Source organism: Symphalangus syndactylus, chromosome 19 (genome assembly GCF_028878055.3).
Source record: "Symphalangus syndactylus isolate Jambi chromosome 19, NHGRI_mSymSyn1-v2.1_pri, whole genome shotgun sequence".
Lineage (NCBI taxonomy): Eukaryota > Metazoa > Chordata > Mammalia > Primates > Hylobatidae > Symphalangus > Symphalangus syndactylus.
Window position 1 is genome coordinate 50,188,013 of NC_072434.2, and position 27,293 is coordinate 50,215,305.

The 27,293-nt window shown below is 39.7% G+C and overlaps 1 protein-coding gene across 9 annotated transcripts in view; it reads left to right on the top strand.

The window, feature by feature from the left end:
• The window catches only part of DOCK7 (dedicator of cytokinesis 7), a 246,694-nt gene that overhangs the window by 173,635 nt on the left and 45,766 nt on the right, over window positions 1-27,293 (top strand). For 6 of the 9 annotated variants that reach the window (XM_055235424.2, XM_055235425.2, XM_055235417.2 and 3 more), the window contains 6 exons: window positions 16,431-16,613; window positions 16,723-16,858; window positions 19,920-20,016; window positions 22,520-22,616; window positions 24,773-24,907; window positions 25,808-25,960. In XM_055235424.2, coding sequence (XP_055091399.1) covers window positions 16,431-16,613; window positions 16,723-16,858; window positions 19,920-20,016; window positions 22,520-22,616; window positions 24,773-24,907; window positions 25,808-25,960 — 801 coding nt within the window. Of the gene's footprint in view, window positions 1-16,430; window positions 16,614-16,722; window positions 16,886-19,919; window positions 20,017-22,519; window positions 22,617-24,772; window positions 24,908-25,807; window positions 25,961-27,293 lie in introns of all 9 variants that reach the window. The other 3 variants (XM_055235422.2, XM_055235423.2, XM_055235419.2) reach the window with 1 other exon arrangement.

Genomic DNA, 27,293 nt, shown 5'->3' on the forward strand with positions numbered 1-27,293 from the left:
AGAGACTTCTAAACTCTTTTTTTTTCGAATGTGGCTGTACTATTTTTCATTCTCATCAGCAATGAATAATAATTTCTGTTCTCCAAATCCTCATCAACACTTGTTATTATCTATCTTTTTGATTAGGACACCTTTAGTGATTGTAAATTGGAACTTCACTGTAGTTTTGATTTGCATTTCCCTAACAACCTACAGATGTTGAACATCTTTTTGTGTGCTTATTGGCACGTTGTTTTGTATATCTCCTTGGAGAAAAGTCTATTCAAATCTTTTGTCATTGGTCAGGTGCAGTGGCCCACACCTGTAATCCCAGAAATTTAGGAAACTGAGGTGGGAGGATTGCTTGAGCTCAGAAGTTTGAGACCAGCCTGGGGGACTTGACAAAACTCTGTTTCTATCCAAAACCACAAAAAGTAGCCGGGCATGGTGGCATGTGTCTACTGTAGTCCCAGCTACCTGGGAGGCTAAGGTGGGAGGATCATTTGAGCCTGGGAGGTGGAGGTTGCAGTGAGCCAAGATTGTGCCATTGCACTCCAGCCTGCACAACAGAGCAAGACCCTGTCTCAAAAGAAAAAAAAGGTTGCTATTTTAAGATTTCTTAAGAGTTCTTTATGTATTCTGGATTTGTAAAATAATCAGCTATCTGATTTACAAATACTTTCTCCCTTCCTATGGATTATCTTTTTACTTTCTTGATGTCATTTGAAGTGTGAAAGTTTTTAATGAATTCCAGTGTATCACATTTTTTTTATCAATTGCACTTTTGGTGACATTCTACCTATAAAATAATACAATAAAGTACATGTACAAAATGTAATAATAAAGTAAACAGCAGCATATCCACTGCTCAGTTTAAGGAATCAGACATTACAGCCTGGTAACGTTTGAAGCTACCAATGGCCTTCCTCAATTTGATCTCTCCCTCCTCTGAGAATGACCATTGTTCTCAATTGTATTAACCTTTTTATTTTTTTAACTTTTCTTTTGTGAAGTATACTACATATGACAAAGTACATAAAACATAAATGAATGAGGTTTTAAAACATTAGAAAATAAACAGCTTTGTAATTACCACTCAGGTCAAAAACAAGAACATTGGCTACCATCCAGAAATTCTTAGCATGCCCTTTCTCAACCACAGCAACCCACCAAACTCTCACTGTCCTGATTAATGATATAATTGCATAATTTTGTTTAGAGTTTTACCATCTAGGCCAAGCATGGTGGCTCACACCTATAATCCCAGCATTTTGGGAGGCCAAGGTGGGCAGATCACTTGAAGTCAGGAGTTCGAGACCAGCCTGGCCAACATGGTGAAACCTGATCTCTACTAAAAAATACAAAAAAATTAGCCAGACATGGTGGTGGGTGCCTGTAATCCCAGCTACTCAGGAAGCTAAGGCAGGAGAATCACTTGAACTTGGGAGGCGGAGTTTGCAGTAAGCCGAGATTGCACCACTGCACTCCAACCTGGGCAACAGAGCAAGACTCTGTCTCAAAAAAATGTATAGATAGATAGTTTTACCATCTAAGTTTGCATTTTAAAATACTATAGTTTATAATATTTTATATATATATATATTTTGTTTGTTTGTTTGTTTGGTTTGGTTTGGTTTTTTGAGACGGAGCCCTGCACTGTAGCCCAGGTAGGCTGGAGTGCAGTGGCACGATCTTGGCTCACTACAACCTCTGCCTCCTAAGTTCAAGCGATTCTCTTGTCTCAGTCTCCCGAGTAGCTGGGATTACAGGTGACTGCCATCACGCCTGGCTAATTTTTGTATTTTTAGTAGAGATGGGGTTTCACCATGTTGGCCAGGCTGGTCTCAAACTCCTGACCTCAGTTGATCCACCTGCCTCAGCCTCCCAAAGTGCTGGGATTATAGGCATGAGCCACCATGCCCTGCCAAAATACTGTAGTTTAGTTTTATATTATGTTTTTAGTATTCATTAATGTTATGAAATGTAGCTGTAATTCACTGATTTTCATTTCAGTATGATATTCCATTGTCTAACTATAAATCAGTTTATTTGCCCATTCTATTGATAGGTGCATGAATGGTTTCTGGTCCTTGGTTATTGCAAATAGCAATTTTGCAGACTTTCTTTTGCGTATATCCTGCATGCATATATATACTTTTATTTAGGGTATTTTCTAGAAGTGGAATTTGTTGGGTCATAGACCATGGGTATCTTAATTTATACCAGGTAATGGCCAACTGTTTTCCAGAGGGCGTACCTTAATTTATACTAAACACGTATAATATGAAAGTTCTCATTCCTTCACATGTTCATCAATACTTAGAGAATTGTCAGATTTTTAAATTTTTGCCTTCTGGTCATTTATAGTTGAATCTCATTTTAGCTTTTATTTCCCCGAAGACTTATGAGGTGTGCATTTTTCCGTATGTGTGATTGACCATTTGGATTCTCTTTTGTGAAGTGTCTAGAGTTCTTTGCTTGTTTTGCATTTGGTTGTTTGCTTTTGTTTAATGATTTTTAGGACTTTGTACTAGATCAAGTCCATTGTCAGTTATAAGTGGTTCAAATATTTCTTCTCTGTGGCTTGTTGTTTTACCCATTTAATGGTGAATTTGGTGGTTAGAATGCCTAATTTTATTTTACTTTTTATTTATTTATGTATTTATCTTGGAGACAGAGTCTTGCTCTGTCGCCCAGGCTGGAGTGCAGTGGCACAATCTCAGCTCACTGCAAGCTCCACCTCCCAGGTTCACACCATTCTCCTGCCTCAGCCTCCTGAGTAGCTGGGACTATAGGCGCCCGCCACCATGCCCGGCTAATTTTTTGTATTTTTAGTAGAGATGGGGTTTCACCATGTTAGGCAGGATGGTCTCAATCTCCTGACCTCGTATTCTGCCTGTCTCCACCTCCCAAAGTGCTGAGATTACAGGCGTGAGCCATCATGCCCGGCCTAGAATGCCTGATTTTAATATACTTAAATTTAGCCTTGCAGCTAATATTTTCTGTATCTTATTTAAGGAATTTTTTTCTGTTTCAGAATTTTGAAGGTATTCTATGTTACATTCGAAATTTTTTTTGTTCTTCCTTTTACATTTAATTTTAAAATTAAAATCTACCTGAAATAGATTTTTTTATATACAGTATAAGTTGGGAGTCCAGGTTCATTTATTTATTTATTTATATTGCATATTATGCCAGATTATTTCAGCACCATTTATTAAAAGAATATTTTCCCTATGTCTCTGAAGTACTGCCTCTATATGGTCTACCATGTAGAGAAAGTCATACATTTTTAAAATTTTTCTTGGCTACTTTTTGGCCCTTTGTATATCTATATAAATTTGAAAATCAGCTTGTAAAGTTCCACTAAAATAAATAAAAACCAATAAACCTGTAAAATTTTAATTAAGATTGTATTGAATTATGATTACATTATTGAATCTCCTAATTTTTGAACACAAATCCCCCCATCGTTTAGGCTGCCTTTAGTGTCTTTCAGTACATAAACTTTTTTAGTTTCTACCAAGGAGGACTAGCATATCTTTTGTAGATTTATTATTCGTGCTTGATATTTTTTAATGTTCCTATAAATGGTGTCTTTTTCAAAAATTCTGTTTTCTGTTGATTGCTTTATATGGAAATAGAATCAATTTTTGTACAGAAACAAAATACTCATTATCAAAAAAATTGATTTTTGTACAATGATTTTTATTTCCACAATATAAAATAAATGATAAAGTGAGAAACTAATAACACATTTGTAGATTCTTTTTTTCTACACACAATCATATAATTTGTGAATAATAACAATGTAGTTTCTTCCTGTCAGTATTTTTATATGTGTAATTTATTGTACTGGCTAGTACCTCCAGTACAGTGTTGAATAGAAGTGGTGATGTTTGTATCTTTAAAGGTAAAACTTTCAACATGTCATTCTTAAACATATGTTCTGTATGTTTTGGGTTTTTTTTAAGATACCTTCCTTTATTGTGGAAGTCTCTTTCTGTTACTAGTTTACTAAGCATTTTGTTTTTCAGTTATGAATAGTTGAATTGTTATCGAATGCTTTTTCCACATTCATTGAGATGGCTGTGTTGTTTTGCTTTTTGGTCTTTTAATGTTGTTTATTTAAATTGATTTTCTAGTGTTAAACCAACATTGAAATCCTGAATTAAACTCAACTTCTTCATAATTGTGTACTAATGGATTTCGTTTGCTAATATTTTGTTAGGATTTGTATATGTATGGTCATAAGATTGCCTGTAATTTTTCTTTCTTATATTCTTTTCAGGTTTTAGAATCAAGGTTAGGCTAGCCAATTAAAATGAGGTAGGGAGTTTTCTCTTTTATTCTCTTCTCTGCAAGTACTTAAGATTAGATTAATCTTATTTCTTCCTGGAATATTTGGAGAACTTACGAAACCATCTGTGCTTGAAGAGTTTTCTTTTTTAAGTTTTAAAATTACTGTTATAATTTATTATCTGTGAGACTATTGAAGTTTTTTTGTTTCTTCTTACATTGATTGTATTTATTTATTTATTTTATTTTTTGAGATGGTGTCTCGCTCTATCACCCAGGCTGGAGTGCAGTGGCATGATCTCGGCCCACTGCAACCTCTGCCTCCTGGATTCAAGCCATTCTCCTGCCTCGGCCTCCTGAATAGCTGGAATTACAGGCGCCTGCCACTGTGCCTGACTAATTTTTGTATTTTTAGTAGAGACAGGGTTTCACTATGTTGGCCAGACTAGTCTTGAACTCCTGACCTCAGGTGATCCCCCCGCCTCAGTCCCCCAAAGTGCTGGGATTACAGGTGCGAACCACTGCTCCTGGTGTTCTTAACAACTGATTTTTGTAAATTTTATTCTAGTAGAAATGTATTCAAATTTCTTGACTTATAAAGTTATTCAAAATACCTTGTATAATTTTTTAAATGTCTGTATCATCTGTAGTAGATGTAAACTTTTTTCTATGGCTAGAATTTTTTTTTTTTTTTTGAGACGGAGTCTTGCTCTGTTGCCCAGGCTGGAGTGCAGTGGCGCGATCTCGGCTCACTGCGAGCTCCACCTCCTGGGTTCACGCCATTCTCCTGCCTCAGCCTCTCTGAGTAGCTGGGACTACAGGCGCCCGCCACCATGCCCGGCTAATTTTTTTGTATTTTTAGTAGAGACAGGGTTTCACCGTGGTCTCGATCTCCTGACCTCGTGATCCGCCCGCCTCGGCCTCCCAAAGTGCTGGGATTACAAGCGTGAGCCACCGCGCCCAGCTATGGCTAGATTTTTGTACCTTTTCTTGTCTTTATCAATCTTGCCAGACAGTCGAAATGTACTGTTAGTCTTTATAAAGAACCAGTATGGTGGCACTGTTGACCCTCACTTTTTAATGTTTATTATTTACTGTTTTCTGCTTTCTTTGGGTTTACATTCATGTTCTTTTTCTAACTTCTTGAGATAGATGCTTAACTCACTAATTTTCATCCTTTCTTTTTTGATATGTATTTTCAGCCTATGCATTTTTCTTTGGTTGTTTAGTTGAATGCTGTTTATATATAACACTTTTTTTCCTTTTTTTTTAAATTATACTTTTAAGTTCTCGGATACATGTGCAGAATGTGCAGGTTTGTTACATAGGTATACACATGCCGTGGTGGTTTGCTGCACCCCTCAACCCATCAATTACATTAGGTATTTCTCCTAATGCTGTCCCTCCCCTCCCTCCCCACCCCCCGACAGGGCCCAGTGTATGATGATGTTCCCCTTCCTGTGTTCATGTGTTCTCATTGTTCAACTCCCACTTATGAGTGAGAACATGCAGTATTTGGTTTTCTGTTCTGTGTTAGTTTGCTGAGAATGATGGTTTCCAGCTTCATTCATGTCCCTGCAAAGGACGTGGACTCATCCTTTTTATGGCTGCACAGTATTCCATGGTGTGTATGTGCCACATTTTCTTTATCCAGCCTGTCATTGGTGGGCATTTGGATTGTTTCCAAGTCTTTGTTATTGTAAATAGTGCCACAGTAAACATACAGGTGCATGTGTCTTTATAGTAGAGTGATTTATAATCCTTTGGGTATATATGCTGGGTCAAATGGTATTTCTGGTTCTAGATCCTTCAGGAATCAGCACACTGTCTTCCACAATGGTTGAACTAATTTGCACTCCCACCAACAGTGTAAAAACGTTCCTATTTCTCCACATCCTCTCCAGCATCTGTTGTTTCCTGACTTTTTAATGATCGCCATTCTAACTGGTGTGAGATGGTATCTCATTGTGGTTTTGATTTGCATTTCTTTAATGACTAGTGATGATGAACTTTTTTTCATATGTTTGTTGGCCTCATAAATGTCTTCTTTTGAGAAGTGTCTGTTCATATCCTTTGCCCACCTTTTGATGAGGTTGTTTTTTTCTTGTAAATTTGTTTAAGTTCTTTGTAGATTCTGGATATTAGCCCTTTGTCAGTTGGATAGATTGCAAAATTTTTCTCCCATTCTGTAGGTTGCCTGTTCACTCTGATAATAGTTTCTTGTGCTGTGCAGAAGCTCTTTAGTTTAATTAGATCCCATTTGTCAATTTTGGCTTTTGTTGCCATTGCTTTTGGTGTTTTACTCATGAAGTGTTTGCCCATGCCTATGTCCTGAATGGTATTGCCTAGGTTTTCTTCTAGGGTTTTTATGGTTTTAGGTCTTACGTTTAAGTCTTTAATCCATCTTTAGTTAATTTTTTTTTTATTATTAATTTTTTTTGCATACAAAAACAATAAACATTTTCTAAAAATACATACAAACAAAAAGATGCGTATCAAACATATTAGGAAGGTTGCACATGGGAAGTCGGGGAATAGAAATGGGGGTGGGAGTTAAATGAGAGAGGGACTTTATATGGATCAGTGATAATAACTCAATCCTCTATTTGACAAAGAAGAGGGAGAAGGAAGAGGAAGAAAAAGAAAGTGGGATAAAGGATCAGAAAGGGAGGAAAATAGAAAAAATTAGAGTATGACTCCAGGGTAGACCTGTTTTGTTGTCATTGAGTTGGTTGGTTGGTTTGTCTGTTGTATTCTTCATGTTTCGCCAAGTTGGCCAGACTGGTCTCGAACTCCTAGCCCGAAGTGATCAACCCGCCTCGCCCCCCAGAGTGCCGGGACCACAGGCGTGAGCCACCACGTCCAGCCCCCACATTGCTTCTGGCCTCCGTGGTAGACCTCCCAGACGGAGCGGCCGGGCAGAGGGGCTCCTCACTTCCCAGACGGGGCGGCCAGGCAGAGACGCTCCTCACTTCTTCCCAGACGATAGGTGGCCGGGCAGAGGCGCTCCTCACTTCCCAGACGATGGGTGGTCGGGCAGAGGCGCTCCCCACTTCCCAGACGATGGGTGGCTGGGCAGAGGCGCTCCTCACTTCCCAGACGATGGGCGGCCGGGCAGAGGCGCTCCTCACCTCCCAGACGATGGGTGTCCGGGTAGAGGCACTCCTCACTTCCCAGATGGGGCAGCCGGGCAGAGGCGCTCCTCACTTTCCAGACGATGGGTGGCCGGGCAGAGGCGCTCCTCACCTCCCAGACGATGGGTGGCCGGGCAGAGGCGCTCCTCACCTCCCAGACGGGGCGGCCGGGCAGAGGCGCTCCTCACTTCTTCCCGACGGGGCGGCCGGGCAGAGGCGCTCCTCACTTCTTCCCGGACGGGGCGGCCGGGCAGAGGCGCTCCTCACTTCTTCCCGGACGGGGCGGCCGGGCAGAGGCGCTCCTCACTTCTTCCCGGACGGGGCGGCCGGGCAGAGGCGCTCCTCACTTCCCAGACGGTGGGTGGCCGGGCAGAGGCGCTCCTCACTTCCCAAACGATGGGTGGCTGTGCAGAGGCGCTCCTCACTTCTTCCCGGACGGGGCGCCCGGGCAGAGGCGCTCCTCATTTCTTCCCGGACGGGGCGGCCGGGCAGAGACGCTCCTCACTTCCCAGACGGGGCGGCCGGGCAGAGGCGCTCCTCACTTCTTCCCGGACGGGGCGGCCGGGCAGAGGGGCTCCTCACTTCTTCCCGGACGGGGCGGCCGGGCAGAGGCGCTCCTCACTTCTTCCCGGACGGGGCGCCCGGGCAGAGGCGCTCCTCACTTCTTCCCGGACGGGGCGGCCGGGCAGAGGCGCTCCTCACTTCCTCCCGGACGGGGCGGCCGGGGAAAGGCGCTCCTCACCTCCCAGACGATGGGAGGCCGGGCAGAGGCGCTCCTCACTTCCCAGACGATGGGTGGCCGGGCAGAGGCGCTCCTCACTTCCCAGATGGGGCGGCCGGGCAGAGACGCTCCTCACTTCCCAGACAGGGTGGCGGGGCAGAGGCGCTCCTCACTTCCCAGACGATGGGTGGCCGGGCAGAGGCGCTCCTCACTTCCCAGACGGTGGGTGGCCGGGCAGAGGCGCTCCTCACTTCCCAGACGGTGGGTGGCCGGGCAGAGGCGCTCCTCACTTCCCAGACGGTGGGTGGCCGGGCAGAGGCGCTCCTCACTTCCCAGACGGTGGGTGGCCGGGCAGAGGCGCTCCTCACTTCCCAGACGGTGGGTGGCCGGGCAGAGGTGCTCCTCACTTCCCAGACGGTGGGTGGCCGGGCAGAGGCGCTCCTCACTTCCCAGATGGGGCGGCCGGGCAGAGGCGCTCCTCACTTCCCAGACGGTGGGTGGCCGGGCAGAGGCGCTCCTCACTTCCCAGACGATGGGTGGCCGGGCAGAGGCGCTCCTCACTTCTTCCCGGATGGGGCGGCCGGGCAGAGGCGCTCCTCACTTCTTCCCGGATGGGGCGCCCGGGCAGAGGCGCTCCTCATTTCTTCCCGGACGGGGCGGCCGGGCAGAGGCGCTCCTCACTTCCCAGACGGGGCGGCCGGGCAGAGGCGCTCCTCACTTCTTCCCGGACGGGGGCGGCCGGGCAGAGGGGCTCCTCACTTCTTCCCGGACGGGGCGGCCGGGCAGAGGCGCTCCTCACTTCTTCCCGGACGGGGCGGCCGGGCAGAGGCGCTCCTCACTTCCCAGACGGGGCGGCCGGGCAGAGGCGCTCCTCACTTCTTCCCGGACGGGGGCGGCCGGGCAGAGGGGCTCCTCACTTCTTCCCGGACGGGGCGGCCGGGCAGAGGCGCTCCTCACTTCTTCCCGGACGGGGCGGCCGGGCAGAGGCGCTCCTCACTTCTTCCCGGGCGGGGCGGCCGGGCAGAGGCGCTCCTCACTTCTTCCCGGACGGGGCGGCCGGGCAGAGGCGCTCCTCACTTCCTCCCGGACGGGGCAGCCAGGCAGAGGCGCTCCTCACCTCCCAGACGATGGGAGGCCGGGCAGAGGCACTCCTCACTTCCCAGACGATGGGTGGCCGGGCAGAGGCACTCCTCACTTCCCAGACGGGGCGGCCGGGCAGAGGCGCTCTTCACTTCCCAGACAGGGTGGCCGGGCAGAGGCGCTCCTCACTTCCCAGACGGTGGGTGGCCGGGCAGAGGTGCTCCTCACTTCCCAGACGGTGGGTGGCCGGGCAGAGGCGCTCCTCACTTCCCAGACGGTGGGTGGCCGGGCAGAGGCGCTCCTCACTTCCCAGACGGTGGGTGGCCGGGCAGAGGCGCTCCTCACTTCCCAGACGGTGGGTGGCCGGGCAGAGGCGCTCCTCACTTCCCAGATGGTGGGTGGCCGGGCAGAGGCGCTCCTCACTTCCCAGATGAGGCGGCCGGGCAGAGGCGCTCCTCAGTTCCCAGACGGGGCGGCCGGGCAGAGGTGCTCCTCACCTCCCAGACGGGGCGGCCGGGCAGAGGCGCTCCCCACCTTCCAGATGGGGCGGCGGCCGGGCAGGGGCTGCAATCCCAGCACCCTGGCAGGCCAAGGCAGGCGGCCGGGGGGTAGAGGCTGCCGCGAGGCCAGACCACGCCACCGCCCTCCAGCCCGGGCAACACTGAGCACTGGGTGAGCGAGACTCCGTCTGTAGTCCCAGTACCTCGGGAGGCTGAGGCGGGCAGAGCACTCGGCGTCAGGAGCTGGCGACCAGCGTGGCCAAGATGGTGAACGCGTGCCTGCATCCAAAGGAGAAAAGGCAGGCAGCGGTGGCGGGCGCCGGCAGTCCGAGGCAGTCCGCGGCGCGGGCAGCAGCAAGCGGAGTAGATTGTAGCCTGGGCCAGAGAGGGGAAAGAAAGAGAGAGAGAGAGAGAGAGGGAGGGAGGGAGGGAGGAAGGAAGGAAGGAAGGAAGGAAGGAAGGAAGGAAGGAAGGAAGGAAGGACGGAAGGACCATCTTTAGTTAATTTTTGTTTAAGGTGTAAGGAAGGGGTCCAGTTTCAGTTTTCTGTATATGGCTAGCTGGTTCCGAACACCATTTATTAAATAGGGAATCCTTTCCCCATTGCATGTTTTTGTCAGGTTTGTCAAAGATCAGATGGTTGTAGATGTGTGGCATTATTTCTGAGGCCTCTGTTCTGTTCCATTGGTCTATATATCTGTTTTGGTACCAGTACATGCTGTTTTGGTTACTGTAGCCTTGTAGTATAGTTTGAAGTCAGGTAGTGTGATGCCTCCAGCTTTGTTCTTTTTGCTCATTGTCTTGGCTATACAGTTATTTTTTTAAAAAAACATGTATCTTATTTATTCAACTTAGTTGCAATCTCTTACATCTTCCCCAAATGGTTTTATCTTCTCTCTCTCTTTTAGCCAGTTAGTCATCCCTTCTCATCGCCTCTAGGATCACATTGCCTGCTACATTCTTCCTTCTGTCATCTGTGACTTCTAAATTGTGAGCTGAGGGAACAAGTTTATCATGATCAATAGGTAGCATTTTCAAGATTCATCTCAGAGTGACTCTGAAGTTCATTATGATTTCTTCTTAGGCCTTTGGGCTATTTAAGAAGTTGTTTTTGTCTTAAATTTTCAGTCATGAAAATTTCTAGATATCCTTTTGTTTCTGATTTTGGCCTAATTAAATGATCAGAGAGCATAACTCTATATGATATCAGTTTGTTATGTTTGTGGCAACTAGTTTTATGGTCTAGTATATGGTCAGTTTTTGTAAATATCTCATGTATTCTAAAAGAATGAATATTCTTTCATTGTTAGTTACAGCATTCTATGTCCTGTACTCTTGTTGTTTAAATCTTTTTGGTCTCTACTAAATTTTGCATGCTTATTCTAATATCCCACTACAACTGTGGTTTTGTAATTTCTCCTTGTCATTCTGTCAGATTTGTGTTTCTTTTGAGGCCTGATTATGAAACATTTAACACTTTTACATAATTTTTGGTGGATTGCACTTTCATCTACATGAACTATGATGCTTTTTAAAATTAGTTATAACTACACTAGGTTTTCTTTGCTGTGTGTGTGTGTGTATAGCATGACTTTTTCATCCCTTTACTTTCAATATTTTTGTATTATGTTTTAGATATTTCTTTTAAAAACAGCATATAGTTAGATTTTTTCTTGTATCTTAAAAATCTGGTTTGTTAATCGCTCTCTTTCACTAGAGTTTCTAATCCATTTACATTTAGTTTAATTAAATTGGATGTATTTAACATTTTGTGTTTTACTTTATGTTGTCTTACCCCATTATAGTTTTTTTTTCTCTCTTTTATTGACTTCTTCTTGTTGTTGTTGTTGCTGTTGTTGAGAAAGGGTCTTACTCTGTCACCCAGGCTGGAGTGCAGTGATGCAGTCTTGGCTCACTGCAGCCTCCGCCTCCCAAGTTCAAGTGATTCTCCCACCTCAGCCTCCTGAGTAGCTGGGATTACAGGTGACTGCCACTGCGCCTGGCTAATTTTTTTTTTTTTTTTTTTTTTTTTTTGAGTTGGAGTCTCACTCTGTCACCCAGGCTGGAGTGCAGTGGCGCAATCTCGGCTTACTGCAAGCTCTGCCTCCTGGGTTCATGCCATTCTCCTGCCTCTGCCTCCTGAGTAGCTGGGACTACAGGTGCCCGCCACCACGCCTGGCTAACTTTTTTGTATTTTTTTAGTAGAGATGGGGTTTCACCATGTTAGCCAGGATAGTCTCGATCTCCTGACGTGATCCACCCACCTCAACCTCCCAAAGTGCTGGGATTACAGGCGTGAGCCACCGCACCCAACCAAATTTTTTGTATTTTTAGTAGAGACAAGTTGTACTATGTTGGCCAGGCTGATCTTGAACTCCTGGCCTCAAGTGATCTACCTGACTCAGCCTCCCAAAGTGCTGGGATTACAGGCATGAGCCACCACATCCAGCCAGTTTTGTCTATATTTCTAAACAATATTTTATTTAGCTTCACATATTTTCACCTTTTTATGAGTATATACTATGTGTACTTCTATGACTTGATTTTTTGTATATGTTTCTAAGAGTCGTTTATGTTGATATGTATCGCTGTAGTCTGTAATGTCATAGCAATCCATTAGAAAATATAATTATGTATTCATTCTCTTCTCCAAGGAAGTTTGGGTTGTTTGTAGTTTCGGGCTATTACAGATAAAGATATTATGAATGTTCCTTTACGTCACTCTGTAGAAGAGTTTCACTAAGGTATATACCTAAGAGTGGCATTTTTGGGTTAGAGATTATGCACATGTTCAGTTTTACTTGGTTAAATTGTTTTCCAGCGTGGTTGTAGCAATATATATTCCTTCTAGCAATGAAGAAATATTTGTTGCTCCATGTTCTTTCTAATACTTGATATTGTGTGTGTTGTTGGAGATGATTTATAAGAAGTAATGAGATGGAAAGTTGAAGTGGTGGTTGTGAAGAGGGATCATTAAAATGGAGGTGGTTTTTTTGTTGTTGTTGTTTGAGACAGAGTTTCATTCTTGTTGCCCAGGCTGGAGTGAAATGGTGCAGTGTGGCTCACTGCAACCTCCCCCTCCCGGGTTCAAGCAATTCTCCTGCCTCAACCTCCCAAGTAGCTGGGATTACAGGCATGCACCACCACGCCCAGCTAATTTTGTATTTTTAGTAGAGACAGGGTTTCTCCATGTTGGTCCGGCTGATCTCGAACTCCTGACTTCAGGTGATCCGCCCACCTCAGCCTCCTGAAGTGCTGGGATACAGGCATGAGCCACTTTGCCCAGCCTGTTTGTTTTTTTGTTTGTTTGTTTTGTTTTGTTTTTGTTTTTTAATTGGCATAGTGGGACATAACTAAAATGGAAATTTAAGGGAACATGCCATAATGGTAATAAAAGGCATAAGGTTTGACTACAAGGGTGAGTGTGTGTAGTAAGTGGTATTCTTGAAAATTAGACAAGTTGGTTAAGGAAGTAAAAAAATAGCACAGGATATTTAGAGAATCAAATACATAGACATTGAAATCACTAAGAACTGTGACAAAAAGTAGTGTTTAAAATAGTGAAAGTGAGTCAGGAGCTAAAAGCATCAAGATATAAGGGCCAGTCTTCTGGAGATTAGTATATGACTGCATTGATGAAGGTTAGTAGGTTGTATAGTCTGACAAAGATACATGTGTTCTCATGCATCTATGAGAACATAAGCTATATGTTCTTATAGATATAAAGCAGTTTTGTTAATGATTGACCATGTGTTTCAGAGGTCATAGTGGAAGAATTTTAGGAGAAGGAGCAGACGTGGCAAGTGAGGTAAGAAGAGAGAATATAAAGAGCTATGTGTGTGGTGATCAGAGTCCGAGTCATGAATGAAGCCTTCTGAAGGCTGGGCCTGTTGAGGTGGTAGACACAAACTGGGGAAAATAATTTAATGAGGTTAATCCTGCTGGTCTGAAGGCAGAGAGTAATCGTGAAGCTCTGGCTGTTATAATATGAAGGAGAGGTATGAATCTTGGCCTGGAAAATGTAGAACTCTGGGACCTCTACCTCATTCCTGGTAATAGTGTTATGAAACAGTTCTTTCTGTTTTCTAGAGGTCATCCCTTCTCAACCAGAAAATTAAGAACTAATGAGCTAGGGCATTTATTGTAGGTGATAGATTAACTTCTATACACCTAGAGTGGTCCTTGCTATCAATGTCTTTGGGATAATGGGGAAAATAGTCCCTCAAATCATTTTTTGTAGGGCTTAATTATGCCACAGAACCCTGGTTGAGACTGTTCTGGATACCAATCTCAGATTGGTTTTATATGTGCACATTTCTACTAATTTATGATGTGCCTTTTTAATGTATTTATTTGAATGAATACAAATTCTCATTTTTAATGTAGGCAAATGTGAGACCATCTTTTTTATGGTTTATGTTTTTTATGTCTTATTTAAGATATACTGTCCTTTCCCCAAGATTATAAATATATTGTCCTATATTTCCTCCTGAAAGTTTGAAACATTTTGCCTTTTGTATTTAAAGTTCTTTCTTTGTCTAGATTTATTTTCTGTATGATGGTACAAGGTAGGAATCTGCTTTTTTTTTTCTCAAGGAAGATCTGTTGTCTCAACATCATTTATTAAACAGTTCATCCTTTCAGTAGTGATCCACAGTGCCAGCTCTGTCACAGATCAGATTTTCAGATATGCATAGGACACTTTTTGTGTTCTTTATTGCTTCATTTGACTGCCACAAATATGCCAAAATCAAATTGTCCTAATTATTTTAGTTTTTTAGTAACTGCAGATATCTGGTAGAACACAGTCATCTCCCTGCTCCCCACATCCCACCTTGTTCTTCTTCAACAGTATCTTGGCTCTCTGCTTTTCCCCCATTAAATTTAAAAATCACTGGTCAAAGTCCAGGAAAACCTGACTGGGATTTTGATTAGAATTGCATTGATCCTATAGAACAATTTGATGGAAAACTGACATCTTTACATTACTCAGTCTTTTTCATGTTTGTCTTAATTCTTCCAAAAGATGTCACTGTGTTACTGGCAATTTATGTGGGAATATGAGATGTCAGTGTATGCCTCTTTGTCAAGATGAGAATAATTTTTTATTGTATTTCTAAAAAATAGGTACTTGAAAATTCAGTCAGTGCTGTGTATTTATGCGTATCTGAAAGTTCGGCTATAAAAAGTGTGTGTCTTTAAAATAAAGGAGCATTTTCCTTATGAGAACAATTGTGGATTTAGGGATGAGGGTCAAAGTTCTTTTGTGCCCAGCTCAGAAGCAGTATAGCAAAATAGTTAAGCAAGCTTATGTGGGTGAATTCACTTACATGCATGGGCAGCCGTAAGAGGCAGTAAACAAAGTGGATACGAGCTTGGAGCTTGTGTCTCGGGATCCACACTTTCTGTGTTGAAATTCTTGTCCCACCTCTTATTACAAAATACTTCTGGTGGTCAGGTTGTTTTTTTTTTTTTTTTTTTTTTTCTGTAAGATGAGGTGAGTAATAATACTTATTTCTTTGAGTGATTGTGAAGGATAAATAAGTTAATACACATAAAGCATTTGGTCATTAATTATCATCCACTATAGAAGGAAGATTGGTGAGGTAGTTGAGATCATGACTTCAACAGTTGTGTATGTTCAGCTTTCCTATGTCTTTCCTCTCAACATCCCCTCTACTTCTTCCTCATTTTTGGTTAGTATATTTGTCAGCCGAGTATTAGAACATCGTATAATAGTGAAGAGTATGGGCTTTGGAGTCCGGTTAACCTGGACTAAAATCCTAGCTTTACCCTTTCTTGGTATAGTAAGACAAATTAATCTCTAGCCTTCAGTTTTCTTACCTGTAAACTAATAATAATAATAGTTAATGTTATAGTTTACGGTTGTTGTGAGAGCTAAATAAAACGTGATGAGCATAGTTTCTTGCACGTTTCAAATTTTATTTTTTGTCATCATCATTATTATTATTATCATCTGTATTCTTATCTGTAAAATTGGGATGATACAACCTGCTTGGTAATACTGTTGGAGGACTAAATCAAATAATGTATGTAAAATGCTTAGTATGATGACTGAAACAGAGTATATGTCCAATAAGTGGTACTGTAAGTGTAGTTTTTCATTTCTGTTTTACATACTATGTACTAATATAGATTGATGATTGAAAATAGTGTTTCAACCTTATATGCTATAAGTAGAAATAGCTTTTTACTTCTATATAGCCTAAGACTTTTCCTTTTTGTATCAGTGGTGCTTGTTTAAAAACAATAGTCTTCTAAGTCTGACATACACGATTTTGTCATTACTTTCTACTCTTAGCCCACTCTTATTTACTGTGAGTCAGTTGCTTTTTTCCTTTATTTTCATTATATCTGATATTCTGTGATATATAACTTTTAGTTTTTAATGGTAGAATCTTTTAGTTTTTATCTTTATGTTTTTTATTAACATTTATTTATCCCCTGCTGACAGTCATGCAGTAGATTAAAACAAACTTCTATTACCAGGAAAAGTTCATTAAACTTCAGGTTCTTAACCTTAAGGTTATATATGATCCTTTTATACAAGTGTTGTCTAAGTCAAATGGTTCTTTTTAATTGTATTATTTTTAAGCAACTTTTGTTTTATTGTTTTTAGAAGAAAACAGTGGATAGCCAAAAAACAAGAAATGGTCTTTGATCAATCTGTCTCATTCTACTGCTCTTTATTTTCAGAGTGGAAGACAACACACTACCTTTTCAGCAGAATCAAGTCGAAGCCTTTTGATCTGTCTACTTTGGGTTCTCAAAAATGCAGATGAAACAGTTCTACAGAAGTGGTTTACAGATCTCTCAGTCTTGCAGCTAAACCGGCTATTAGATCTGCTTTATCTCTGTGTGTCTTGCTTTGAGTATAAAGTAAGTGGTCATTGTACCATTGCAAAGAACAAGAAAGGAGAAACATAATGTGGAAAAAATAGAAGAAAATTTCCTCAATACCTCTTCTCTTCTAATGTTTACATTTTAGGGGAAAAAAGTGTTTGAACGAATGAATAGCTTGACCTTTAAGAAATCAAAAGACATGAGAGCAAAGCTTGAAGAAGCTATTCTTGGGAGCATAGGTGCCAGACAAGAAATGGTACGCCGAAGCCGAGGACAGCTCGGTACGTACACAATAGCTTCTCCTCCTGGTGAGAATTTCTTCAATTTCCTTGAGTTATATATTGTAATGATCATTGTTGCTAGTCTTCAGTGTCAATCCTATGCTTTTTAAAAAGTGTTTTAAGTGTAACTGTGAATTAACTTGAATAAGCATTTCTCTGCAGTAATACAAGTTAGAATTCTGATTTAAAGTGAGTCACCATACCCCCCAGTTTTCTCTAGAAAGTCCTTATGTGATTAATAGCATCCATCCTCCCTTTTTAAATAGACTTTATTTTTGTAGAGCAGTTTTAAGTTCACAGCAAAACTGAGCAAAGATAGAGAGATTTCCCATATACCCCTTAGTATGCATAGCCTCCCCCATTATTAACATCCCCCATCAGAGTAGTGCATTTGTTGTAACTGGTGAACCTACATTAACACATCATCACCCAGAGTCCATAGTTTACATTAGGGATCATTCTATGTAACATCTATTTTTACTTTTTTTTTTTTTAATTGAGACAGATTCTCGCTCTGTCACCCAAGCTGGAGTGCAGTCGTGTGATCGTGGCTTACTGCAGCATTGACCTCCCTCGCCCAAGCAATTTTTATACCTTCATCCCCCAGTACACACCTACCCTGGTAGCTGGGACTACAGGTGTGTGCCACCATGCCCAAGTAATTTTTTTTTTTTTTTTTTTTTTTTTTTTAGAAACAGGGTCTCACTGTATTGCCCAGGCTAGTCTTGAATTCCTGAGCTCAAGTGATCCTCCTACCTTGGCCTCTCACGGTGCTGTGAGCCACCATGTCTGGCCTGTTTTTACTCTTTATTTGCAAAATGAATTAATATGCCCTGTATATAAGGCAAAAATATTACCCATCAAACTCAAATATCAGTGAGACAAAACAGTTTAGTAGCATTTGAGACTGGTTTTCTAATCCCAGGTCTACTACCCATTAGCCAAATAACCTTGGCCAAGTCACTTAATCTCCCCATCTTCCTTTTCCTTATAAATTTGTGATTGTTTTCAGAATTTAGAAGATAGTGTAACTAACTGATCGTATCATCTTTATAGTAACCATATATGCAGAAACGTTTTGTAAATTCTAAAGTGACATACAGACAATACTGTTGCTAAGAGTTTCTTAAGGCCAAGGCCATGGGTTGGTCATCTGTGTAGATGATACATGCCAGCAGCACAATATGTATTTGTTGACTTAAAATATGAATGTAAGTGTGAATGGATTTTTAATTGTTTTCTGACAGTTCATTAGCATAATAATCATCTATTTAAGTAGCATTTATATACTATGTTTTGTAATAATGAAAAGGCACAGTCTTTGCCTTTAAAAAAATTAATAGAGCACCATTTTTTCACTTTAGTTATATACAATTTATGGTGTACTTTTGGGTTTTCATTCATTGTATATAGAAACCCTCTGAAAAAGTATAAAAATCAACTTTTACTGAGATCATTTAATTATTAACAAAACCTAATGAATAATTATAGTCATCTTTTAGATTAAGAAAATAAAACACAGAGAAGTAAATAATTTTGCCTAAGATCATAAACAAAGACAGAACCAGGACTTTTTTATTTCTAATTTAGCATTCTTTCTATTATACCACAGCCCTGAGGTTTGTTTTTGGGGAGAATGGAACTATTAACAATATACTTGTTACATTTTTTAACCTGTGGCCTCAGGAAATCTTATCATTGTTTGAATATAAGAATTGAAGTCTTCTTGTCTTATAATTCTTGTAATTCTTACTTGTTTTGTAATTCTTATTTACATTTCTACATTTAAGCTAGGTCAATAATAGACATTGGCTTATTAGGTCTACTAATAGACATTCTTTTCTTTTTCTTAACTTTCAGTTCTAAGACATTATTAATTATTGAGAGATAGTTTCGTGGGAAAAATGTAAATGATAGAATATTATAGTTAATTTTGCTGACTATCTTAATATAGGCATATCTTTTTTTTTCCATAAATTTCTTAAAGACACGGATTTCAAAATTTAAAAAAGGGAAAGAGATAAGGAAAGAAAGGAAAGGAAAGGGAAAGAAATTAGAAGAAATAGAGCCGTGTCCTTTATTGTACAGGAAATGATTCTTATTTCTCAGTATTTTTTGTATTTCTTTAATTGACGTATATATAGTTGTATTCTTTTGTATTTGTTTTTCAGTATTTTTAAAAATTTGAACTCTGAACTTTTACTTTCATTATTCTTCCATCCTCTCAACCATCTTAAAGTCTTATCTTTTTCAAAAACAAGCAGTTTTGTAGTTGAAAGTTTGAAATTATGAATGAGTCCATTGTTTAAATGTATATTTGTATATTCTCTACATTCTCAATGCTGTCCGCAGTTCTAATGGATTTGTATGAATCATTTCTATTGCTGCCACTCCTTAAAGGAACCCATACATGCAGTCTGCCTTCAAACCTAGAAACCACTTTATCAGCCTAGACATAACATGCTGGACAAAGTACATATCATTTCTCTTCTTAAGGAGCTTATATACTTGTGGTCATAAGTGTTACAGAAAGGAACAAAGCAAAAGAAAAGGAAAAGGAGGTATTGGAGAGTGGGAGCCCTTTCTAAGGAGGCGATAAATGAAAATTTGTGAGAAGAACAATTAGGAAAAAGGAACAACAACCATTGCACAGGTTGTAAGTCAGAAGCATAGTCAGCATATATACTGATAGATTCGCAAGGATAACAGAAAGCGGTAAGCAAGAGGAAGAATGGTAGGAAATAAAGTCATATCATGTAAGGCCGTATAAGCCATGGTTAAGATTTTAAGAAAATCAATGTTAGAACATTTGCTTATTTAAATGGGTATTGTTTTAAAAAAAAAAAAAAAAGATACTGCATATAGCAAGTACATTTCTTCTGAAATTATTGTGAAAATTCTTAATAAAAAGCACCATTGTCAGGTTTTTCCACTTGTACTGAGGATAAAATGGCTTGCACAAATTATTGTTGTATGATATTTCTTACATGATTGCAAGTATACATATATGTGGTCCAACTGAAATAACATTTGGAAATTGGTTTTGAAATTTATTTGACAGAGAGAAGCCCATCTGGAAGTGCCTTTGGAAGTCAAGAAAATTTGAGGTGGAGAAAAGATATGACTCACTGGCGTCAAAACACAGAGAAGCTTGACAAGTAATAGAGCTTTCTATTTTATGTTACTGATGGGTGTGTTGAATTTTAAAATGCAAGAGGAAGATGATAACTTTTACTTTATATTTATATTTAGTATTTACATTTAATAAATATATTAAGTCTTAGAGAACAAAATATTTAATTTAAAAATTTTAGATTTAAAAAGATTTGGAGGAAGAACTTCTCATGTGGTATAGTAAGGCAAAATGTTATATTTTAAACTCTGTTTTCTCTAAAACATCCTCTTGGAAAATGCATTCAGCAACTATTCTTTTTAACATATTTTAGGTGTCACATTGAACTAATATTTCAAATATTACAAAGAATCAAAAACCTGACATTTGTCCTTATGGAGCTTGTAATATAATTCAAGAAAGACAAAATAATACAGGTCTTCTGTTGCTAGCATGAAGGCAGACTTGATACATTGACTGATCCTACTGCCATAAACACCTACAATGCACTTACATGAGTCTTCTCACTGCCCAAGTGGCTGCAGGTAAACTTGCCTGGCTTGAGATTTGGCACTGAGTCAAGGGGCTAAAATTTTTTTTTTTTTGAGAATTTATAATTATAAGTTAGCCCGCAAGTAGCTTCACTGGCCCATAAAACTTTGAGAATGGAGTGACCGACTCATTTCAGGTTTGCCTAGCACTCTCCCAGTTACAGCACTGATTGTCCCACGTCCCAGGGAGCCCCTTAGTCCTGTCCTAAGGCAAACCAAGATGATTGATTACCTTACCTGAGAACCATCATCAGCCCAAGCCTCAGAAGATTCTCACAAGTAAACTTTCACAATATTTTCTCACAGACAGTAAAATCATAAAACAGAGGAAACAAGTGAGAGCCAGCAGAGAAACAAGTTTCAGTACCATATGTATGAGAGCTTGAAATAATCAGATATTGAATGTAATATAAATATATTAAAATTCTTAACCTTTGAATGTGTGCTTTCCTTTCCTTTTCTCTGTCTGTCCAAATCTATTTCTCTGATGGTTTTTCTACATGTGTTATTTTTTAGAAATCACAGAGTAGCCAGGTGCTATACTATCAGCATAGTGCTTTATTTCTGCATTTGTAGAACACGTTCTCTTGGCTTATCTTGCTGTGTTTTGAGGGAGACTTTTTTGGTGTTCTCCTGATTCTTTTTGTTTAAACCATCTTATGTTTCTTTATAAAATGTCACTGGAAATTTTAAGTTTGAACATTAAATATTTTATTTTCCAGTTTAATTTTGATAATTGTATTCTTTTTTTTTTTTTTTTGAGACAAAGTCTCACTCTGTCACTCAGGCCAAAGTGCAGTGGCACGATCAAGCCTTGACCTCCTGGGCTTAGGTGAGCCTCCCACCTCAGCCTCCCAAGTAGCTGGGACTACAGCTGTGCACTACCACGCCCAGATAATTTTTGTATTTTTTTGTAGAGACAGGGTTTTGCCATGTTGTGCAGGCTGGTCTCTTAACTCCTGGTCTCAAGGATCCCCTACCTCAGCCTCTCAAAGTGCTTTTATTCTTAAATTCAATTTGTAAAATGTAAACTAATGAAGTATTCTCCTTAGTGGTAATAATAAAGATTCACAGACTTACAGATCTAGAAACTTAGAAAAGTTAGTGTTTAATATGGCCTTGTACTTTATGTGTTATTTTGTCTACTTTGGTGTAATATATGGTGTCTGTATATCTATTATTGCTAAAACAAAAATCTCAGCTATATTCATCAATCATTTATAATTATCCTTACATTTTTATTTGTATTAAATGATATTTTTATAAATATTAGTATTTAAGTAAACCACTTTATTGCATCAAACTGTTTTGTTCTTTTTTTTTCTAGCTTTATTGAGTTATAATTGACAAAACTGTGTATATTTACAGAATATAACATGATCTTTTAATATATGTGTACAATTGTGAAATGATTACCACAGGCAAGCTAACTAGCATATTTGTCACCCCACATCCTTTTTTCCCAAAATTTGTTTTGTTTCCAGTGAGTGATTCCATCTAGTCTCACTGAAGAGTTAAATTATCATCTGAGCATATTTATATAAAAAAATTGGGGGAAAATTAGATGAAACCTTAGACAAAATAAGTACATTTATCCTGAATACAGACATTGGAAATATTTGAAATAGTAAGATGAATACTAAATATTTGAATGTTGTTTTCCATGAAGCAGTCCTAAATACAAGCCCACATAGCACCACCTAGTGTCGGTGTCACTTAGAATAAAACTGTCTGCTGCATGTTTGAAAGCTAAAACATAAACATTTATGCTTTTAGTGGCATTACGCTTCTGTAATGGGGTGAGAAAATGTGTATTGTCATGGTAAACAAAAAAGCCATGTAAATGTGTAAACTAGTGCCTTTTTTCTTATTTTCTTGTAATTTTTTATCAAATATTGAAAATGGTTTGAAATTTTTTATTTCTATGCATCCTTAAGTCTTTTCAGAATTGTGGTTTTCAAAACGATAAATATGATTTCTTACAATATTTTGTATTAGATCAAGAGCAGAGATTGAACACGAAGCACTGATTGATGGAAACCTGGCTACAGAAGCAAACCTAATCATTTTAGATACATTAGAGATTGTTGTTCAGGTAAGAATGCAAAGAAGAGAAATTTAAAATACAGATTTGGTAAATTGAGGTTGGAGGGAAAAGTATTTACTGTGAGCCATAAAATTACATTTTATTAAATATTAGTAGTTCCAAAAAGTTTTGTTCCAAGCATTCCGAGATTCTCTGTAATTATAAATTCCCATAGCTTCAACTGTTTCTTCATGGAGGATGATTATGAAATCTTTATCTCTTTGTCTTTCCCCTTGATGGCCTAGTCTTGCATTTCCAAATATCCTCTGAGTATTAATAGTTGGATGTTCTGCCATCAGGTGAGATTCAACATGCATGTATAGCTATAGCTACATATAGATACACTGGGTTTATGCAGTATCCTCTGTATACCACAGCAATGTTTCAGGCTCTATCTATAATCATCATGTTGGGTCCTAACAGTAGCCCTCTGGGCAGTATTATCCTGTAGTAACAATGTGATAGCTGACATTCATTTAGTTTTTTCTGTGTTAAACATTGTCCTAAGCACTTTACAAATATTAACTCCTTTGATCCTTCTAAGAAACTCATGGCATTGAAACTGTCAGTATCCTCATCTGGTAGATAAGAACACTTAGGCACAAAGATGTTAAATAACTGCCCATAATGACGCAGCTAGTATGTAGAAGAGCCAGGATTCAAATCAGTTAGCCAGATCTTTCAGATGTTTTAGTAAATATATCTCTCACCTATTCCTTCCATTCCTTTTCTACTACCACTACTCTGCCAGGTTCATATTTCAGTGCTATTACAATGGCCACCTACTTCATGATAACTCACTCTGTATTCTTCCCACCATCCATTCTGTACATTTTCGTGAGACTTTTCCTTTAAAAATATTTTATGGCTGGGCACGGTGGCTTACGCCTGTAATCCCAGCAATTTGGGAAGCTGAAGTGGGTGGATCACTTCAAGTCAGGAGTTCAAGACCAGCCTTAGTCAACATGGCAAAACTCTGACTCTACTCTATTTTTTTTAATTTATTTATTTATTTATTTATTTATTTATTTATTTATTTATTTATTTTTGAGACGGAGTTTCGCTCTTATTGCCCAGGCTGGAGTGCAGTGGCGTAATCTCAGCTCACCACAACCTCCGCCTCCTGGGTTCAAGTGATTCTTCTGCCTCAGCCTCCCAAGTAGCTGGGATTACAGGCATGCGCCACCACGCCCAGCTAATTTTGTATTTTTAGTAGAGACAGGGTTTCTCCATGTTGGTCAGGCTGGTCTCAAACTCCTGACCTCAGATGATCCACCCACCTCAGCCTCCCAAAGTGTGAGGATTACAGGCGTGAGCCACTGCACCCAGCCAACCCTGACTCTACTAAAAATAAAAAAATCAGCCGGGTGTGGTGGCACGCACCTGTAATCCTAGCTACTCAGGAGGCTGAGGCACAAGAATTGCTTGAAGCCAGGCGGCAGAGGTTGCCGTGAGCCAAGATCAAGCCACTGCACTTCAGCCTGGGTGACAGAGTGAGACTCCATCTCAAAAACAAAAAAAAGATTTTATCAGTCATTTTCCTGACTAAAGTTTTAAAAATAGAAAAAATATAGTAAGTCCAAGATACCTAATCCCAAGATGGTTGCTTGAGCTGCAGCCATCATGTCTGTATTTCATTCAGTGAAAAGAAACAGCAGGGACAGAGTACATTTCTTTTTTTAAGGGCATGACTCAGAAGATGAAACTTCTCTTTTGTTCACCTCTCTCTGTAGCCAAAGTCTTCAGTTAAAATTCTGGATTTCAATTATTAAAGAAGAAAAGAATGTTGTGTGCCACCAACATTTTTTGCTCTAGGCACCACTCTATTTTTCAGCTTTATCTCTAGTTATTTTCTACATGAACCTCAAGTCAATTCAAATTTACTTACTAATTTTCCTAAAACACACCTTACAATTTCTTGCCATTGTATCTTACTCCTCTTTTTTCTCATTTAAATTATATTTATTCTTTTCCCCCTTTTCTTACTCAAATCCTGCTTAGCTCTTTCTTGAAGCCATCCTAGATCTTATGTTTTCATTTTTTTATCTTTTAAAACTTTATTTATACATATAGGGAGGCCTTTATTTATACATAGGGAGGCCTGTAACCTCCCTAACTAAATTGCACGTACATCTCTATTTTATTTGTTTATTTTTAAATTGCAGACCGTTTCTGTAACGGAATCCAAAGAGAGCATTCTTGGTGGAGTGCTAAAAGTGCTACTACACAGCATGGCCTGTAACCAAAGTGCAGTGTATCTACAACACTGTTTTGCTACACAGAGAGCCTTGGTTTCAAAGGTAGGTTATTTTGTACCTGCAGTGTTGTCAGACTTTGTTTTCTTTATTAACATTGTCTAAGATCATTTGACACATTCATTGGTTAATATATGTAGTAATATATTAATGAATATGTGTAGTTAAAATTTAAATAATAACCTAAGACCCTTGATTCTTCTTTGCCTCTCTACTGCTGCCTGTCTTTTGGAATTTTTCATTTATTCGAATCACCTTTAACCAGTTCTGGTTTAAAAAACAGTAACTTGGATGTGGAGAAGGGCCTGAAATTAATAGACAATCTTAAATATGGGGCTTCTCTTGTTTTCTCTTCGCTTGGTTCTGTTTTTTTAAAAAACTCAATTTATAAAGAATTCAATATATAAACAATTCAACCCACTGAAATTATTTTATGATGAATGGAAAAGAAGGTATGTGTTTGTTCAACTGCTTTAAATGTTTACTTCTTATATTTGTTTTCCCTTAGAAATATGTATATTCTTAAGTTTTGAAGGTAGCTGTTTCATTTTAATCATCCTAGAAGATGGAATGCAGAGATCTTGATGAAAATAACTTATGTATTATTTTGTAATAAATATAGAATTTATATATGTTGATTACTAAGTGTTTTATGCACATTCTGATAGAAGCTTCACAACAATCCCTTGTAGATATAGTATTAGGCCTATTTTGTGGATGAGAAAACTTGTCCAAGGTCCCACTACTAGTTAGTAAGTGGAATAATCAGCATTCGAACCCAGTTTGACTCTGTGTCTCACACTATTAACCATTAGCTAATATTGTGCTAACCATTCTTTTAATTTCTGGGCTATACTAACAAATCTCCAGTTCAGGTTATATTAACATATCTCAGGAATTTTTACTGTAAAAATTCAGTGGTGGTTTGTTGTTGTTGTTTTACAGTTTCCTGAACTCTTATTTGAAGAAGAGACAGAGCAGTGTGCTGATTTATGCCTCCGGCTTCTCCGACACTGTAGCAGTAGCATCGGTACTATACGGTCACACGCCAGTGCCTCCCTTTACCTACTAATGAGGCAAAACTTTGAGATTGGGAATGTAAGTATTTTATCATGAAAATTCTCTGTATTCATAATGAAATATAACTTCTGATACTTATTAAATCAGTTTTTGGGAGAGCATGGAGTTTTTTGTATATTTTAAGTCTAATCATAGGCTATCTTGATATTTCTCATTCTGTATATATCTTACAAAAATCCAAATCTCCAATTGTGTGCATATCATGTGTACGTATGTATGTATATTAATACAGACTTAGAATATAAATGTACATTGAGCAGTTTTAAATTTTAATTGTCCTTAAGTAAAAAGAAATACAAGTTTAAGTATCTTGGCTTGATATTTTGCAATTACATGTCACAGCCTTTGAAGAATTCCATTTTTTCATTTGTCTTTTATTATGTGTTATATTCATGTGTTATATTTTTTCTTTTTGAGTCAAATATTTAGTTCATTTATTTTTGCTTATGTAAGTATTTAAGGCCTTGAATTTTCCTTTAAGTGCTATTTTTGGCATCTCCTTGGTTCTGATATTTAGTAACCTTGTCATTTATGTTTGTATTTTCTTTTTAACCCGAAGAGTTGACTAGCCTTTTTTTTTTTTTTTTTTGAGACGGAGTCTCGCTCAGTCGCCCAGGCTGGAGTGCAGTGGCGCAATCTTGGCTCACTGCAAACTCCGCCTCCCAGGTTCACGCCATTCTCCTGCCTCAGCCTCCCAAGTAGCTGGGATTACAGGTGCCCGCCACAACACCCGGCTAATTTTTTGTACTTTTGGTAGAGATGGGGTTTCACCATGTTAGCCAGGATGGTCTCAATCTCCTGACCTCGTGATCCACCTGCCTCAGCCTCCCAAAGTGCTGGGATTACAGGCGTGAGCCACCGCGCCTGGCTACTAGCCTTTTTGTTTCAAAGTTTTGGCTGGTTCCAGTGGCTCACACGTGTAATCCCAACACTTTGGGTGGCTGAGGAAGGAAGATTGCTTGAGGCCAGGAGTTTGAGACCAGCCTGGGTAACATAGTAAAACCCTATCTCTACAAAAAAATAAATAATACTAGCTGGGCTTGGTGGCCTGTGCCTGTGGTCCCAGCTACTCGGGAGGCTGAGATGGGAGGATCCCTTTGAGCCCAGGAGTGTCAGGTTGCAGTGAGCTATGAACACACCACTGTACTTCAGCCTTAGTGACAGAGTGAGATCCTGTCTCAAAAAAAAAAAGTTTTTTTATGTTAATTTTCAGCCTTATTATATTGTGATTGTACAATGTATATTCTGTTTCTCCCTTTCTTTACTGTGGATCTGTGTATTTGTGTGTCTAAATATAATCCATTTTTATGAGTGTTCTACAAAAAAATCTTTAAAAAGGAAGTAGTTCTGT